This window comes from Hipposideros armiger, unplaced genomic scaffold (genome assembly GCF_001890085.2).
Source record: "Hipposideros armiger isolate ML-2016 unplaced genomic scaffold, ASM189008v1 scaffold_66, whole genome shotgun sequence".
In the NCBI taxonomy this organism is placed as follows: domain Eukaryota; kingdom Metazoa; phylum Chordata; class Mammalia; order Chiroptera; family Hipposideridae; genus Hipposideros; species Hipposideros armiger.
The window spans coordinates 2,125,320-2,143,532 of record NW_017731416.1 but is presented as its reverse complement, the minus strand read 5'-3'; the positions used below and the strand labels follow the sequence as shown (position 1 = coordinate 2,143,532).

The following is an 18,213-nucleotide window of genomic DNA, read 5'->3' as shown; positions in this document are numbered from 1 at the left end:
TTCTTTGCAATCCTACTTTGCTACTTTTCAACTTCAGTACTTAGCAGTACATGGGACCAAAAGTAGGATTTAGAACTGAAGCGGAATTCAGAGGCAGAGCTCTACCACTAAGAGGAACAAACGCAAGCTGGTCAGTTTAGCTTCCTCCAGACGTGGCACGCACGCACTGTCACCACCCAAATAAAGGACCCCTGCCATCAATAAAATGAAAACACACTTATAAAATCATGGATTGATACCTTTGCCATTTATTTTTTAAAATCTTATTCAAAATATTAAATAATACAATTTCAGATATGAAAAAAATTACTGCAATAGAACAGCCAGGTGTATTGCCATTGTGCTGCCCTTCCATATTAGGACACTAAACTGTCCACCCGAGAGAAACGACGGACTGCCCTGCTCCTTCCCTCTCTACACAAAGCACATGCCCACTCGCGCACCTGGGCTTTGTTTAACATATATTAGGGGTTATGTTTTTCAAAAACTTGAAGTGACGCTTATAAGTCAACCATGGTTCAAATCACATATTTACACATTGATTGATTCTTTATGCTAGGCTAAAATGAAATACAGCAAATAATTTCCAGTTGCTGTTAAAAAAAAAAGGAAGAAAACAAGTAAAGGGGGAGAAAAAGTCGGTGTATACATATATTCTTTATGTATACAACTTCATTCAGATATAATTTTAATTTGAAAGACCTGGATATAATATTACTTAAGTGATAACAGTCCCTAAAATTTATTCAAACGTACTATAAAATAATTAACAAAGTGAAAAAATCGGATAGAATTTTAAACTCCGCCCCTTGCTTGAAAGCTTGGAGGAACCCGTGCTATAATCAATTGCTAATGAAAAGCAATTGTACATTTCTACCTCTAAATTTAATTCAGTAATTCAAACCAAAAAGTGATGCCGCTCTAAAATTTTATCTATGTCCACTGCAAACTGCAGAGTCCCTATTGCCAGAATTTCTAGAAACATTTATTGACCTAAACTTGTGGTCAGAATGAGTAATATCATTATCTTAAATTATATTTAAATTATCCAAAAATATCCAAAGCAATTTTCCTGGAGAGAAGAAAAATGTTACTTATATGCAAAGTATTATTACATACATCCTTGGAGATTACAGTTGGGGAGCACAAAGAAACGTGTCCTTAAAAAAACAGTATTTGGATGGCAGAAAGAGAATCTGAGTCAGCAGTACCAGCTACGCTAGAATTTAGTTACAAGTTTGGGAACTTTTTGAAGTAGCATTACTAATACTTCCAGAAGTACAATAAAGAAATCTAAAACAATAAAAACTAACAGATAATGCTTAGCTCCACATTTTGGACACCTGATTGAATTCACCTCTAAAAATGTAGATAAAAAATTATATATTCCTTGTTTGTGACATTTGATTTCCAAAGCACCAAGGCAAAATAAAGACAGGCCCACCTCTCGTTTAATACCAAATGCCTATGGCAAACATCTGCATGATATCATATAAAAAGTCAAGCAAATAAAATTACATAATAAGCAAACTCAAATCACAGTGCTTTAAAAAATATAATCATTGGTAATCTTCAGCGAAGGCATGGCCTCATTAACATTCTGGTCTAGACGATGGTATTCCACTGTTTTAGAACAAAGACCATCACGCCATTTCCTGCTTTGAACCAGAAGGAAAATCTGGAATAAAACAAAATAAATTATATACATACAAAAGAGAAAACGGAGATGCTAAAAGGTTTTATAACAAGTGAAATACTTCTCTCCTAGGTTCCCAAATACAAAAAGTAAAATACCAACAACTAAAGAATTATTTTGTAAACGAGGCTAGACAGTGATTTCCGAATTTTAATGGACATAGCGTGCCTTTAATTAAAGACTGATCCCTGGGTTCTATCTTCGGAGATGAGTTAGTAGATGGCAGTAGAGTCCAAGGAACCTACCTGTTTAACAAGTCCCTTAGGTGTTTATAATAGAGATGGCTCAACACTGAACCCTGGGATAGAATATCCCTGGCATTCAAAGTTTTGACCATCTACAAATATTTACAAAAATAGTGATAGACCACTAAACAGCAAACAACCAAAAGGATTTGTTTGTTAGCTTGTTTTCTAACTCAAAGCCACAAATAAGGCATTTTGAAATTATCTGTTTTGTCATTTCTCAGGTGAGAAAATCAAGGTCCGAAGGGAAAGGTGGCTGGCCAGGAATCACAAGCAAATTACAATAAAGTCAAAAACTGTGATTTCCTGACCAGTAAGTATTAAAAAGGTCATTGTGTGTTCGACCTCCCTTTAAATATTTGAAAAGCTTAACTATTCAGCTCTGGGACTAAGAGCGCCAAGATGCACCCTCACAATAAATTACCCATTCAGTCTATTTACACCTCCTTTGCCTCATGGAATCCAACAAACAGATTCCAGTATGGAAATGTTCATCACAACATTATTTCTGAACCCAAAATTGGAGACATCTAAATGTTCAATTGGAAAACAGCTAAATAAATTATGTAGCTGTTAAATCACGTTTTTAAAGAATATTAATGATAGTGGAAAATGCTCATAATTCATCAGGTAAAAAGGAAGATACAAAGTTCCCATGAGATCAAATTCACTTAAAAATTATAACATCCACATACATGTCTGAATTATATACATATTTATAGACCATTGTTAACCAAAATGTTAACAATGCTCAGTTTGGGGTGGTAGCTTATATTTTCTTTACCATGCTTTTCTGTGTTTTCCAAATTCCCTAAAATAAACATGTAATACTTTTACAACCAGGAAAAACAGTTATTATAATATCACTAAGTTCACTGCTTAATTAATTAAAAGTACTAAATTAACAATCTTTCTCCACAAGTATTCCCATTGAAGCAACAATGCTAAAGTGAGATATAAAACCTTTTTTTGAGAAAAAAATTGCTGGGTTTTGGTTTTGCTCATTAAAAAGTAATTTGATTCCTTTTCTTAAAAGCAAATGTAATAAAGCACTCTGTCTGTAATTTGTTAAAATATACCAGATTTATAAACAGATTAGACATCTCAATATTTTACCATCCATTTAAACTTGACTAACGAAAAAACTGAATCATCAAAAGTGATAATAAGAAATGTGACTGGGGGCCGGCCGAGTGGCTCAGTTGGTTAAGAGCGCACTCAAGAGTGTGAGCTCTGAGCAACAGCGGTTCGAGTCCCGGCCCGAGCTGAGCTGCCAACAGGTGGCAGGATGGCTCAGCTAAAAAGAAAAAAGAAATGTGACTGGGATATTAAAGAGCAACAAGAGGGGTTGCGAAATGCCAAACCTACCTTCCTTTTGTTGTGATACGTAATGTAAACAACAGCAATGCAAAAAGCAAAAATAATAAGATGAAAAAAGAAATGGCTATCTTCCTCTTCTACATTTGAGGATGGGGTCTTAAAAGATCTTGCGGACTGTTCAATTTCCATGTAGCCCCTGTTTTCTTCCAAGGCCTCACTGGACTCATCGTCCCTGGGGTTGGTGGTCCAGTCGTAGTCTGGTTCTCCGTAATCGCCATTGTCCAGAGTGTCTTTGGCGGTGGACGGGGAACTGTTCAGCGTGAGAAGATCCTCCTCCTCTATGCTGGGATCTTCATTGTTATCAGCTTCCTCTTGAGACAGGGCGGTGGTAGGGGCGGGACGAGGGGCCACAGACGCCCCTCCATTTTTCTCTGTATTAGTTGTGGGAGGGAGAGTGGTGCTGGTTTGGGAAACAGAAGGTTTGGTCTGGTTTTCATGTTTTAAAACAGCACTCGTATTTGGAGTAGAAACATCTGGCTGGAAGACAATTTGGCTCTGTGAATCAGACGATGATTGAGCTAAAATAAGTGAATAAAGGACATTAAGGTGAAATCTCTGACTCTATCTCCATCAAGCTAGAAGCATATGTACCTAAATGTTTCACTGAGCATTTCTACTTGCTAAGTTCCTCTATCTGGCTCTCGAGGATTAGTTAATGTGTCTCAAAAGCCAACCATCAGTTACTTTTCTTCTTAGTCAATTATTCATCAGCTAATAATTACTTTGCCAGACAGTAATGCCTTAAGAAGCAAAGACCTACTGCATTACATCATCTGCCACCAAGAAAAAAAAAGAAAAAACAGAGACAGGTTTGGCTTCAGGTGACAAGGCAACGTCCACACAGAGCTCTCACCCACCCCTTCTGTTTTCGTTTCACAAAGAGGTTGGACTTCAGTAAGCCTTGCCCAGACTCCACCCCGTGGCCAAAACAGAAAGAGAGGTGGCTGATCCTTGCTCAAGTAGGTCACAAACTGGATAGGAAATTTGAACTTAAATATTTTCAACACACTACAATAAATTCTAGAGAAGCTAATGTAGACAGCATTTCTAAGTGATACAAGAACTGGAAAACCCCTTCTCCCAAATTAAAAAAAAAAAGTTTTCTTAGGGAGAAGAAAGGGAAAACTCCGAAAGGAAAAGAATTGGAAACTGGAACTTAAAAACTAAGTATGAAATAGACTATTTTAAAGATTGGGGAAGGCAATCTAGATATGGGGATGACACAAGTATGTACAAGCTCTTATTTCCCTGTTCCTACCCACTCAGCATGGTTTACTAAAAGTTAAATTATTTACAGAAGTTGCTCTACGTACCAAAAGTTCAGAGGACTATCTGTTGAAATTTAACAGTATGTCAAATTTATAGACTAATGTACTATCTGTTGAACAACTTCAAGAGTATCCATTATACTTTTTTAAAAACTGCATGTGAAATATAAAAATACTCACATAATATTTTAAAGTCTATCAAAGTAAAATAAAATATTTCATAGGGGTAAAATTAAACCAAAGCATTCCTGCGCTTTCAAAAAGGTGTGCATGCACACAAACGAACGATCTCACAGACCAGTCTTTGTTTATGTAACTACACTCTTGTTTCTGTATCAAAGCTGACGTCTATTTTGTGTAGAAAAAAATAGCTAGTCTCCACTGGACTGAATAGAATCCCTCAGAAAAAAATAATTTAGTAAATTAGTAAAAAAAATTATTACATTAGTAAAACCCTCATAAAACATTTTCAACAGTTGGTTCCTTGAAATTTTTCACTGGAAGAAAAGAAACAGGACTACAACTGACTACATTGTTCAGAAAGCTATTAACAGGACTTTCCTAAAAGGGTTTTTACATTTATCACCTCAACTTAGTTATGATTCAGGCATTTACAAATTGCTATTTCTCCGATATATTTAATTTTTCCTGCCAAAGTGTGGGGAAACATGTTTTAAAATACAAATTTTAAACTGGGAGCCAACAAACTAAACTTGACTTTGTAAAAACTTGTTTTTCTCTACTTGACTTTTGGGATAACCATGTATGTGTAAAGGACACAGTCTGACATGGGTGGGAATTATCATAATTTGTCCCTATCTTCCACCCCCTCCATGTCCAGAAACCCTTCACTGTGCACTCTAAAGTCAGTCAGTCATCAGCAAATCCCTTCTTCCATCCCTCATTTTCTTATTATAATTGAAACTTGAATCTCCCTTAAGGACACGCTTTCCCTGCAGCTCTTTTCATTAATAGCTCTTTTTTCTCCCCCATCTTTGTACCACTGAGTCTGGAGAGGGAACTGTTCACCTGGAGAGGAGGTGGAGCCCCTTTCTGACCATTCTCCCCCTCCCCTCCCCACATGGCCCCAGCCTTGGTTCTCCTATTATCAGCTATCATCCACTAACCTTTGTCCACCAACTCCTGGTCATAGTCCCTAATTCTCAATTATTTTAGCTCCTGGCTTGAGTTCACTCTACCCAAGTATTCCCATCTTGATTTCAAAATCTTTGACCGTCCTTCCTCTGATGAGCCAGCCCTCCCCTCCTTTACCCTAACCTCTCACTCCCACGGTCATTATCTATCATCACAATTCTTACAGAGTCTCAATGTCATTCATCTCATTCACTGACATGACCTCCTATCCTTCTAATTCATTCCCCAGTATTCTAAATCCATCAGGACCTACAATTCTCTGATCCTACCACCTTTTCAGTCCTTCATGGACACCACCCCCTCCCCCTCACCCAATGCACTCTCTTCCCTCTTTACCCAGATTCAATTTTGTGATCAGCCATTATCCCCCTCTTACATACACCTTCAATTCCTTTTCACCTTGCTCACTTTGTCCCACTTACTTGGTGAGGCAACATCCTGAGTTAAATCAAACCCTCTGACTACTCCCCATCTACACCAAGCAGCTGGGCATGGCTAGAAATAAATACACAACCATGCCACTGTTTTTATTGCATTCTAAATTCAATGCCAAAAATTTGGGTGTACATGTAATGCTGTTGGCAATTGTACTGCATTTCCCTAATCCTTTCCCCCTCCTGTTCCCTCAGGAGACAATTCATAGTTTCCTCTGTCCTCAAACTCCCAACACCTTCTCTGTTGTCCTCATTTTCAACTAATGACATCACTTACTAACTTCTCTGGGGAAAATGAAGTCATCAGAAAAGACTCTCATGAACTACCAGAACTCTAGACTCATAAGTCCAAAAGCCTACTTGAAATCTCCTCTTAGATGTCTGACATTCAAATTAACATGTTCAAAATGCATTCTGACTTTGGCTTCCAGGAAGATGGAGCAGACATACTTTTCCCTGTTCCTCCCACTAAACACGACTAAAGCCCAGCAAAAAACACAAATGTCTAAATGTCAATTTCTTCTTAGAGGATTAAATGACCCAAACAATCATGCTTCTTAAGCACTTTAAGAACAGGCATGCCTGCATCAGCTAGGGAATCCTCATTATAGTGTATTAATGATGAAAGGGCCTTGGGTAAATTGACCACGATTCTTCCCCACAGACATAAAAACACTTCTGGGAGGATGGTCCACCTGCCCTGCCCTCAGTGCTTCTGGGAAAACCTAAGCAACCACAGCACTTGAGTAGAGGAACGTATGGTTAGACAGCCCCCATTGGCAAATAAGAGAACACTATTCCTTTCACACTGTTTTTCACCTGAAAACTCAAAAAAGATTTAGAGAGAAAAGCAGGATTGTGCCGGGCCTGAAAGAAAAAAAAAGGACTATAAACAAAATACTGCTTAATCATTGTAAGCTCCTATTAGTGGATTTGTTCCCCCTAAGTTTCAGGTCCTGGTTACAGGTTGCCTCATTTCTCAATGAAGTCTTCAATCTCTTGATTCACAATGTAACATTTCTAAGAAAATAAATTATTTACAACATCAAGCATTATTTACAACAATCAAGATATGGAAACAACCTAAGTGCCCGTCAATGAATGAATGAATATGGAAGATGTGAGATATACGTACATACATGGAATATTACTTGGCCATTAGAAAAAAGAATGGAATCTTGCCTTTTGCAACAACACAGATGGACCTTGAGGGAATTATGCTATAGGTCAAAGACAAATACCATACAATTTCACTTATATGTGAAAACTTTTTTTAAAAAATCAAAACAAGACGAACAAAAAAGGCCAAGCTCTAGATACAGAGAACAGATTGGTGGCTGAGGGCCGTGCCGGTGGGGCCCTACAGGGAGTCAAAAAGCACAAACTTCCAGTTATAAAATAAATAAGTCATGGGGATGTAATTTACAGCATAACTATAGTTAATGATATTGTATTGCATATTTGGAAGTTGTTAAGAGAGAGTAAATCTTAAAAGTTCTCATTACAAGAAAAAGAACTGTAACCATGTATGAGGACCTATGGTAACTAGACTTATAACGGTGATCGGTTTGCAGTGTATACAAATATCAAATCGTTACGTTGTACACCTGAAACGAATATAATGTTATATGTTAATTATACCTCAGTAAAAAAATAAAATAAAAGTTTAAATTTTTTAAATAAAAAATACGTAAGTCCGATGGATCCATTAAAATGAAGCAGGGTTGTCCAGTTAACCCAGGACTCAGGGAAGGGAGGCCATGTTGACAAAGACTCTTCCTTGTCCGGAACCCACCTCCTCCTCCCAAGCCCCTCCGCAGCCCCATGCCTCCGGATTCTGGCTCTTCACCAAGCACCAGAACCTCGCAGACCTCAGAGATGCACCAGTACCTTCACTTTCGCTCTCCAAAATATGCCATCCGCTCAGTGGGGTCACGGCCCCTGCCCGCCTTGGTCTTGACCACTGACCTCACCATCCTGCCTCGGCCCTGCCAGAACCCTGGGTGCCCCCTCCCAGCCCTGACCCTCCCTAGACACCACGCCTCCTGACCTCGGCCGTCTCCTCAGCACCTGTCTCCTCTGCCCCATCTTCGCCTAATTCTGGAGGGGTTAGAGGGCCTCTAATTCCGGAGATCCTCCACCTCCACTCCCTGTGGGAACCCACTCTTCAGGACTCGAGACAACGCCGCCACTCCCCCTCCCCGCCCATCTACCCTCGGCTCCTGCTTCCTGGGTCCTGCACCTCTCGGCCTCAATTATCAGGCCTCCTAGACACCCCCGCTCCTTAGGCTCCCTCAGACAGCCTACCCTCCCTCCTCGGGCCCGCAGGGACCCCTGCCCCATCTAGACATCCCCCTCTGCTCCGGACACAAGGAAGCGCCCTTTCCCTGGCCCCGCCGGCTCCCGGCCCGCGCACCGGCCCTCTCCGTCTTCCCGCGCCCGCGCCCCCTTTACCACTGGACATGGTGGCGGACGCAAGCAGGAACGCCAGGACCAGCGGCCGCGCCAAACCCCCGGGGGCCCGGATGCCCAGCCTGGGCGGCAGCTTCGCTTGCGCGACCCCACTCATCCTCTTCAGGGCGACAGCGGCCATAACGGACTCGGCCGGGAGTCTGCGCTGTTGCTAGGCTCTACGTCATGACGTCAGACACTGCGTAAGGCATCACGGCCCTAGATCCGTACGTCCCCGCGTGATGACGTCGCAGCCTGGCTCCAGGCCCTGGAAAAGGGAGTAAGAAAGGAGAGTGGAAGATGCGGCAAAGGGGAGCCCCCTAACTCGGCTGCGGGTTAAGGGTGTAACGTGTAAGGTGTGAGGAGGGTCAGAGCGAGCCCCGCCCTGCCGCCCACGTGATGGGATACCATACAGCTAATAAAAGTGATTTCAAACATTAAGGGCAGCCGGTTAGCTCGGTTGGTTTAAAACATTATTAAAAGGGAGAACCAACTGTGTAATCGACCGATCCCTAAAGGGAAGTAACTGCCCCCCCACCCCCCCCAAAGGCGAAGGAAACACAAATGCTAACAGTGGTCATATCTGGGTGGTGGAATTATAGATAAATGTTTTATTTTTTCTTTCACCATAATCATGTATTACTTCACCAAATATGTAGCACCTCTCCGTATTTCAGTATACAGCAGTGAACAAAACGAGCTCCTGTCTTTGTGGTGTTTATTTTCTTGTGAGGGAGACTGCAGTGTAAAATACACACTATATAAATTGGAGAAAGTATTATGGTGGAAAAGCTGGGAAACAGGCTAGGAAATAGAGGCCCACACAGCTTCCACATCTCCTACAATTAACTTCTGTTACTTCTTAAATGTTGTAACTTAAAATCCCCAATGTATGAAAATGCAAATTTAGAAACTTCCAAGGAGTCCCCTTAAGGCCCAGACAATGCTTTGGTCTGTATGTGCTGTGACTGTTTCCTTAATAAACATCTATAGGCTTCAAATAATAAAAGTCCCATTTGATCTGTTTGCAGCAAAATCAGTGTATCACAAAGCAAGACATTTACTAAACCCCCCCGTTTCTCCACGGTGCGGTCTCCATGATTCCCTCAGAATGTTGCTGCTATGCCCCAGACACAGCTGAGCTGCCTCTGAAGAGAGAAGGGCCTGTGTTCTCCTGAATCTGGTTTCCCTGGTGACAGCTCAGAAACACACAAACTCTACCTTGTTAAGAAAACTAAGAGGTCATTCATCTGTTCATTTCCCCAAGTCCACCACAAGCCCAGAGACTGAATGGTGCCCTTGCTGCAAACCTTGCAGGTAGCCAGGGTACAACCAAGTCTTCCGGAGTTCCCCTGGCGCTTTCCCTCTTAAACTGAGGACAGAAATCACCACTCAGCTTACGGGGTAAGCCTCTCAATTCTAGCTGCTGCTTGTCAGGAGATTCAGACTTAAACAGACCTTTATCTGTTACACACACTTTCAATCCTCTTTTTTGTCCACTTTGTTCCTCTGTCCCCATACCAGATTGTTTCAGTTCCCTTACTGGTGAGATATGAACTCAAGGCACCTTGCACGATATTCTGACATGCATGCCACATACAACAGGCAGATATTCCCTCATACTCAGAGGGCCTTTTATACATTTCAAAATATCAGTACTGTACCTGGCGTCTGACTGATGTACCCAATATCTAGTATTTGCAAAAAATCTCGGGACAAATTCAACAAAGCTTACTTTGAAATAGCTGCATGTCTTTATGAACCTGATGAAGACAGTATGACAAATACTGAGGCCAGCAGGTTTGACGTGATCAGTTACACAAAACACTAGAAGTAAATCTGATACCTGTTTGGAATTAATCACTTCCAAACATCCCTAAAAAGGAATTCTACCTAAAAACATATATGTCATTAAAGAGAAAAAGAGTTCATACTTATTAAAGCTGGATGTGTATGTAGTTTGTTACTATTCTATTTTATAAATGTTTGAAATTCCCACAATCAAGTTATTTTTTAAACTATATGGCAGAATCCTAAAACCACCCCCAGTGACCCATGCCTTTGTATGATTCCCTGCTCTTGAGTATGGGAGGGGCCCATGAATATGATGGGATAGCACTCCTGTGATAAGGTTGTTACATGGTAGTTGTTTTGTTTTGTTTTGTCTTTAAATTTTTATTGGGTAACTGTGTTTTCTCCAGGACCCATTAGCTCCAAGTCAAGTCATTGTCCTTCAATCTAGTTGTGGAGTGCACAGTTCAGCTCCAAGTCCAGTCGCTGTTTTCAGTCTAGTTGCGGGAAACCGCAGCCACCATCCCATGCAGGAATCAAACCGGCAACCTTGTTAAGAGCATGCGCTCTAACCAACTGAGCCATCCAGTTGCTTAGCTCAAGTCGTCTTCAATCTAGTTGTGGAGGGCGCAGCTCACTGGCCCATGTGGGAATCGAACCAGCAACCTTGTTGTTCAGAGCACACGCTCTAACCAACTGAGCTAACAGGCCACCCGGCACAATTGACTTTATGGAAAATTATCCTCAGTGGGTCTGACCTAATCAGGTGAGCCCTTGAAAGGGGTGGGGCAGTTATAAGTTATGGGGATGTAATATACAGCATGGTAACTATAATTAATGGTACTATGTTATATACTCAAAAGTTGCTAAGAGAATAGATTTTAAAAGTTATCACAAGAAAAAATTGTAACTGTATGGTAACAAATGTTCAATTTATTGTGGTCAGTTCTCGGTGTACATAAATATCAAATCATTACATTGTACACTTGAAACTATTATGTTATGTGTCAGTTATCTCAATAAGAAAATAAACATTTTAAAGGGGTTAGAGCTCTTCCTGGAGATTTGAGGTGTGGGAGGGATTTGACGGTGAGTTTTTCTGTTCCAGCTTTGAAGATGGAGGGGACCACATGGCAAGGAACACAGGAGGGTCCCTTTGCTGACAGGGGCCCCTAGCAGATGGCCAGCAAGGAAATGGGGACCACTATCCTACAATCGAAAGGAACTAAATCCTGCCACAACCACATGAGCCTGGAAGAGGAGCCCAGGCTCCTTATGAGAACACAGTGTGGCTGACTTCCTAACTTCAGCATTGTGAGAACCTTAACAGAGAGCCCAGACACAATGTACTCGGACTTCTGACCTACACACCTGTGAAATAAATGAGTGTTGTTTTAAGCCACTCAATATGTCTCACACACACACACACACACCCGAGCAAAGGGCCAAAGAATAAGACCAAATGCCCTGTTTACTTACACTGGTTTGTTTTTTGTTTTTTTTAGCTGAGCCGTCCTGCCACCTGTTGGCAGCTCAGCGGCAACTCAGTTCGGGCCGGGACTCGAACTGCTGTTGCTCAGAGCTCAAACCCTTGAGCGAGCTCTTAACCAACTGAGCCACTTGACCAGCCCTTACTTACACTTTTATTAATAAAGACAACAGAAGATGAGGTTTCAATATTTTATTCAAGTTTTATTTTAAGTGATGTTAATTACAGCATTTGAAAGGGAGGATCTAATTCCACACAAAATGGAAGACTCTAAAATGTACCCATTAAACTGCTAAAAAATAGACTGAGTGGCGAGAATACAACAGAAGTCTAATTTAGGTTCTGAGTGTTGTCACCATGTGATTACAGTCACAGAGACTCTTCCCAGCTTACAGCTGGAGCTCTTGAAAGCTATTTCATACTCTGGTGCAAGGGCAAAAAACCACAACATGAGAGGGAATTAAATCCTGAATAATTGGCTTCGTCACATCTACCTTCTCCACCCCAAAATGGCACAAAAGAAACAACTACCACGCCCTGCAGACTACTTTTGGTGTAAAAGAGGTGATGGACTGGAGTGGAAACAGGTCATGAAGATCGGTCTAAAAAAGTCCCTTCAGATGAGTTTGTACACACCATCAAACAGTGAGACTCGCTCCGTTAGGGTCGGAAACCAAAGTTCAGTTCTCAGGAAGTCACAATTTCATTCATTTATGCAATACAAATTTACAAAGTGCTTACAAATCATCAGCTTCCACTTGCAGCCATTTCTAGATAAAAAAGAAACCTGACATCTCTAGAGGGGCCACCAAGCTCCCTCCCAAGTCTACAGCTGAAAGGATCTTTTTTTTGGAATTGGGTTTCTTCTGTACCTCTGAAAGGGTAACACCTTAAAGCTGAATCATCTTTAACCTGGAGGTCTAACGTAATATTTAGCAACACTTGCATCCCAGACATACGACATTAAAAGGTACACTACATTTTGAAGGTAGCTATGCTGCAAAATAGTTTAAAATTAAACGATTGTACAATATCCATTTATGCTTGAAATTCCAGTCCTAGACCAAGCTTGTGGCCACCAGCATTGACATTCTTGCCATCCAGCAGAGCTGACAGCGTCAGTTTGATACCTGTAGGGGAAAATCAGGAAGGAGGAAAGAAAAGAGAAGAAAGGTTAACACAGAGAGAGCAAAGAAAGACTGACACAGAGAAGACTGACACACAGAAGAATGCTTGAGCACACTGGCAAAACCACACAATTCAGAACCTGTTCCGGCTGTGTGTGATCAGCAGGGGGAAAAAAACCACATGGCCCTTTAATTCCTGCTACTTAACACCATCTGATTATTAATAGGTAGCCTCGAATGAGCTTATAAAACAATCATTATTATTCCACAGCCTACCCAAATCCACTCTAGGGACTCCACTTTCCTTTTTCTTCTCGTTGTTCCCTACTACAATTATTCTCTCTACCATTGGTACCAAGCAGTAAGCTCCTTCAGCAAAAATCCCCTTAAAATTAAATCCCAATCAGGAATCAGACGCCGAGCTCTTACATTCACATTCACAGCATGCATACTTGCACACACGTATGAGTACATGCATGTACGTACACACACACACACACACACACACCTAACTTATATTTTCCCTAGGATAACTTGATTATGACATGTAATCTTAGATTTCTAGGGTTCAAAGGCCCATCTTGTCCAAAATAACCCCAAGCTGGTACTATCTCCTATGGCTATAACATACCAGAGACTAACCAACTGCAGAGGAAACCTGCAGACCAGTTTTACCACGGGGATGACTTATGGGCTAGTTTTAAGAGCCTGCTGGAAATTAGTTTCAAACATTAGGTACACTGGGAGAAAAAAAGGATGGAAGCAAATAACCAAAAACATATGTTAGCCTTGGTCTTTTTCTCTCCTACCTGCTACTTCTTTTCTCCAAATGTTTTCTAATGCCTCTGCACTCCTTTATAAACATGTCATTAGAAAACTTTATAGACACTCATTTACAATGTATACAGGCATTTTATAAGCAATGACATAAAGCAGCAAACCAGCACCACAATTTTTTTTTAAGACAAAGAACGAATTTCACACACAACCAACACATACCTGGCTTGAGGGTCTGCGTGTATCCTAAACCTATCAGGCTGGAGTTATTCACTTTCGCCTAGTCAAGGAAAAGAGAAGACAGAATGAAAATATTTAGTACTTCACGCTTCCATCTCCAAAATGAATACGAGGTTTTTCATCACCCAACTCCGGACTTCAGAATCACATTCTCTTTTTTTTTCATGACCACTTGGTTTATGGGATTCATTAAATTCAATAGGAAATATACCAAATTTGGGAGCTTGGTCTCAGAAGAGAAACTCAACGAGTCAACATAATTTTCAATTAAAAGGAAGTTATTTACATTTGATTTCTAAAGGTGTGAATGCCCAATTTCTTTCCTTCCCCCAACTGCATGTATACTGAGTAGGTCTGTATTTAATTTATAACATATGAGGACACTTTCATTTATGGCCAGAGAGATAAAACTTTCTAGGATGGAGGATTTCTTAAAGATCTATTTGTTGGAATAAGGGAAAACAGAGCAAATGTCAGACAAGGTTTTGAGGCTTTTTTTTTTTTTTTAAGATAGAACTCTGTTAGAAATTTTTTCATCATGAAAAAGAGAAACAAAAATCCCACTGACATGAAGCAAGTTCAGCACTGACATGCTTAAATTTAAAATGTCTATAGTAGCAAGACAATGAACCAGCCAATCACTTAAATTTCAGCACTTAGTGAATGTGGATTAATACTCAAGTTCAATAAAGCAGCTGAATCCATAAGCATTCTGCCCTCATCCTTCCGCCTGAGTCGTCGGGAAACCTGGGCCTCTCCCTGACCCCTTTCTGGTGAAATAACAAGAGGTCAGGAGCAGAGCAAGCTCAAGCCACAAGAACACCAAGTCCTGGTAAGAGCTGGGCTGCCGAGCTGCTTATTTTTCTGCCCGAAGGCTATTTTCAGACCTGACATCTCCCATCAGAAAGAGCAGCGCAGGAGGGAAGAAAGGCCGCCTGGCAGTCAGCGCCCCATCTAGCCATTCCTTTTTGCACATACCATCCAAGTAACGAGGCCCCTTTCCCTTCGTTTTTACATGCTTAACATTCAAGGAGCCAAATTCAGTTCCTATTTCAGGAGACTTAAAATGGGCTCTCTACAAATTACACAAACCAGCCCAGAAACCGTCCTGCAATATGAGATTTCCTCATTCCACCCCAAAAGGGGTGCAGCTGGCAGTGCCCTGCCTGTGACATCAGAAATTGAGCTCGACAGGATTTAATACAAAAACGACAGTGCAGCAGCCCAAGGATGGGTCCATGAGCAAAGCTACAGGGTCTGCAAGATAACACTCCAACTGCCCAATGCCAGGGCCTGTTTTCTTACTATACAATACAGGAGCTGGGCGAGAGAGTGACAAATGAGGAAGAAACGAACACATAAAACCTTAGGATTCAAGGGAACCCCCTTTACAGTCTGCAGCAAGGAACAGGGACTGGTTCCTGAGACGGAAGTACCATAGCTAGACAGTCAAATCCAGGCCCCTGCGCTTACCAAATGTCTGCCCTTGGGCTACTTACTCAACTTCTCTAAGCTTCCAGTTCCTAATTTGTGCTTGCAGAGATGGAATGTTTTTTTTAAAAAGAGGGGAATAGGCACCAACTTCAAATGGGTTGTGTAAGAATTAACTACAGTAATCCACAGGTAATGGGCCTGGCACCCACAAGAAGTACTACTACTAGTATTATTTTACTCATTTTGATCTCTTTTTCACAGTGAGAAAATCTCTAGCCAAAGCATGGAACTCCCGCAATCTGGAAGGATTCCAACCTAGGGGTCAGGTGGGGCCTGGGCTATGCCCGATTCCAGAGGTACCTACCGAGAAGCAGGCATCAGGGTCGATCTGATACTTGGCTGCTATTCCGAAGCGAGTGTTACTGTTTCCTGCTGTCCAGGCGAGATTAACAGCAGTCTCCAACTTTTTGTTCACCTTCTGATAAATAGAGCCACCAAACTCTGTCCCATCATTTCTGCAAACAAGCACAGCACAGATGTCAAGCGGCCCAGGAAGGCAGGCTGGAATGGGGCAGGGCTGCCCAAGTCTAACAGAGGGAAGGGATGCTGTAAATGGATTGAACTGATCACAAAGCAGGCACCAACTTACAGGAAGCCTGAGAGGAGTGGAACAGACACCAGAGATGGGAAAGTTCAGGGCAAGAAGGGAAGGCTATTTCAACCATCACTGGGTACAACTGAAGGCAGCTCAGTCAACTACTCAGGCTGCATGGAAGGTGAAGTTTGTTCCAAAACAGTCTTTAAGATGCAGCGGGCCAGCCGAGTGGCTCGTTGGATAAGAGTTGGCTTAGGACACCAGTTCTGATCAGTAGTTCCCCGGTTCAGATCCCACATGCAGGCCAGTGACGCTGTGCCCTCTACAGCTAAGATGGTGAACAACAGCTTGAATTGGAGCTGAGCTGCTGTGAGTCGCCAGCGACAGTGTAGGCTGCAGTGGGGCTGCAGTGGGCTGCCGTGAGCTACCATGAGTGGCCAGCAGCCAACAGCCAGCGTGAGCGGCCATGAGCGGCCGTCCAGAGGCCAGCCACCGATCTGCCTCACCTGGGAAAAGCGCAATGATAAGACCAAGCAACATGGGCTAGTGAAGCAACGTCCTCCACAACTAGACTGAAGAACAAAAGGACAGCAACTTGTCTGTTCCCCTCCCCCAATTCTCCAATAAAATCTTTTTTTAAAAAAAAAAGATGCAGCAGCTAGGGCATTGGGATTCTGGATTCTGAATTTCTTTCTTCTGCTGCTAATGTTACTACTTTTAGAATAAATGCTTGTATCATAGAAATGGTAAGTGAGGGGAAGCAAATGAAAAGAGAACACAGCCAGAAATGGCAAGAAAAGCTGTGCCACGTTTTCAGAAAGCAGGTTATGGCCCTTAGCACTACCAGCTAGCTATACAGCCACTGCTGGGGGGACACAACCAGCACTGACCCAGCTCCTTGGAGGAGAAGCGATTACAAAAGAGCTTAACCTACAATTCAGACTCGTCCACCTGTGCACACTGGTGGCCCATGCAGCAACACCTATGGTCCTGGTGGGACGTGAAAAAGAGCTACTTGCTACATTGCAAATTGTTTCTGTCTTTCAAAATGGACTGAAACCCAGGTGGCCAAACTCCTTCCTCTCTTCCTTTTTTTTCTTTTAAGATTTTATCGGGGAATTGGGGGAGAGGAACAGCGTTGGGAAATCAGGGAAGGGGAACAGACAAGTTGCTGTCCTTTTGTTCTTCAGTCTAGTTGTGGAGGACGTCGCTTCACTGGCCCATGTTGGTATTATCATTATGCTCTTCCCAGGTGAGGCAGTTGCTCGCCGGCCATTGGACGGTCGCTCACGGGCTGCAGCCTATGCTGTCGCAGGCGACCCACGGCAGCCCCAGCTCCAGGTCTAGCTGTTGTTCACCATCTTAGCTGTAGAGGGCACAGCATCACTGGCCCTCATGGGGGATCCGAACTGGGGTCCTATTGCTCAGAGCTGGCGTCCCAAGCCAACTCTTAACCAACACGCCACTCAGCCTCCTTTCTCTCTTCCAAACACACCATATTGACTCCAGCCTCTAGGAATATACCCCTCCCCTCCCTGACATTTTCAACATAAAAAAAACTGTGTCAAGTTCTGCCTCTTCATGTTGGGTGTTTCCAGTGCAAATGGCAATGGAAACTGTTAAGACAAGAGCCCATGTGTTTTGCAATCCAGCAAAAGAGCTTAGAACTCACTAAACCAAGAACTGCTGCTTTTTCATTGCAAATTGTGCTTCTCCCCAATACACTCTCCCGAAAGTAGATGCTCATTAAATACATTCTAAACTCTCAAGTTCTCCCCTGAAATACAGCCAGGCAGACCCTGTGCTTCCAGAAAGTCCAGGGAGAGCCCAGGCACTGCCTGACTCACAGGGAATCCCGGCTTCCTCAGGAAATCCAAGCTACACCCAAACAGCAGCTCATCAAAGTAACAGATGTTTGAGTGGCTTTGGTATAACTCAAATAGGGAAATTTTCTTAGGCTTCAAAGTGTTTTTCAAAACAAATTTTGTAATATATTCTAAAACCAGCAACACAGCCTGCCTAAACTGAGCTCTCAAACCCATAACAAGAGGCAACTCACTCAACTTCATCTACATGAAGCACAAAAAGCGTCTGTTACACATCCAGGCCTCTGCAAGCACCAGGGCCACCC

The 18,213-nt window shown here is 42.2% G+C and overlaps 2 protein-coding genes and 1 non-coding gene across 5 annotated transcripts in view; all 3 read right to left on the bottom strand.

Annotated features, from left to right (window-relative positions):
- Positions 1–215: 215 nt before the first annotated feature.
- Positions 216–8,817, bottom strand: CUNH5orf15 (chromosome unknown C5orf15 homolog). Its single transcript, XM_019642272.1, has 3 exons — positions 8,633–8,817; positions 3,310–3,839; positions 216–1,678 (listed from the first exon to the last, which is right to left on the bottom strand). The coding sequence occupies exons 1-3, from the start codon at positions 8,769–8,771 to the stop codon at positions 1,547–1,549; spliced, it is 801 nt and encodes a 266-aa protein (XP_019497817.1). The 5' UTR covers positions 8,772–8,817; the 3' UTR covers positions 216–1,546.
- Positions 8,818–11,058: 2,241 nt separating this feature from the next.
- On the bottom strand, positions 11,059–11,131 carry TRNAQ-CUG (transfer RNA glutamine (anticodon CUG)). The gene has a single exon. It is a non-coding gene; the product is annotated as a tRNA-Gln (tRNA).
- Positions 11,132–12,086: 955 nt separating this feature from the next.
- The window catches only part of VDAC1 (voltage dependent anion channel 1), a 28,550-nt gene continuing 22,423 nt past the window's right edge, over positions 12,087–18,213 (bottom strand). For all 3 annotated transcript variants that reach the window (XM_019642251.1, XM_019642253.1, XM_019642252.1), the window contains exons 7-9: positions 15,852–16,002; positions 14,036–14,093; positions 12,087–13,039 (exon numbers count right to left, since the gene is read on the bottom strand). In XM_019642251.1, the coding sequence (XP_019497796.1) occupies positions 12,948–13,039; positions 14,036–14,093; positions 15,852–16,002 (301 nt within the window). In that variant the 3' untranslated portion in view covers positions 12,087–12,947. The remainder of the gene's footprint in view (positions 13,040–14,035; positions 14,094–15,851; positions 16,003–18,213) is intronic.

What these genes read in the sequence shown, in the direction of transcription:
- CUNH5orf15 (XM_019642272.1), bottom strand. Translation starts at nt 8,771, where the DNA reads ATGGCCGCTGTCGCCCTGAAGAGGATGAGTGGGGTCGCGCAAGCGAAG. An exon ending in GTCCGCCACCATGTCCAGTG is followed by an intron (nt 3,840 to 8,632) that starts GTAAAGGGGGCG and finishes CACTTATTTTAG; the next exon opens with CTCAATCATCGTCTGATTCA. An exon ending in CGTATCACAACAAAAGGAAG is followed by an intron (nt 1,679 to 3,309) that starts GTAGGTTTGGCA and finishes GTTTTATTCCAG; the next exon opens with ATTTTCCTTCTGGTTCAAAG.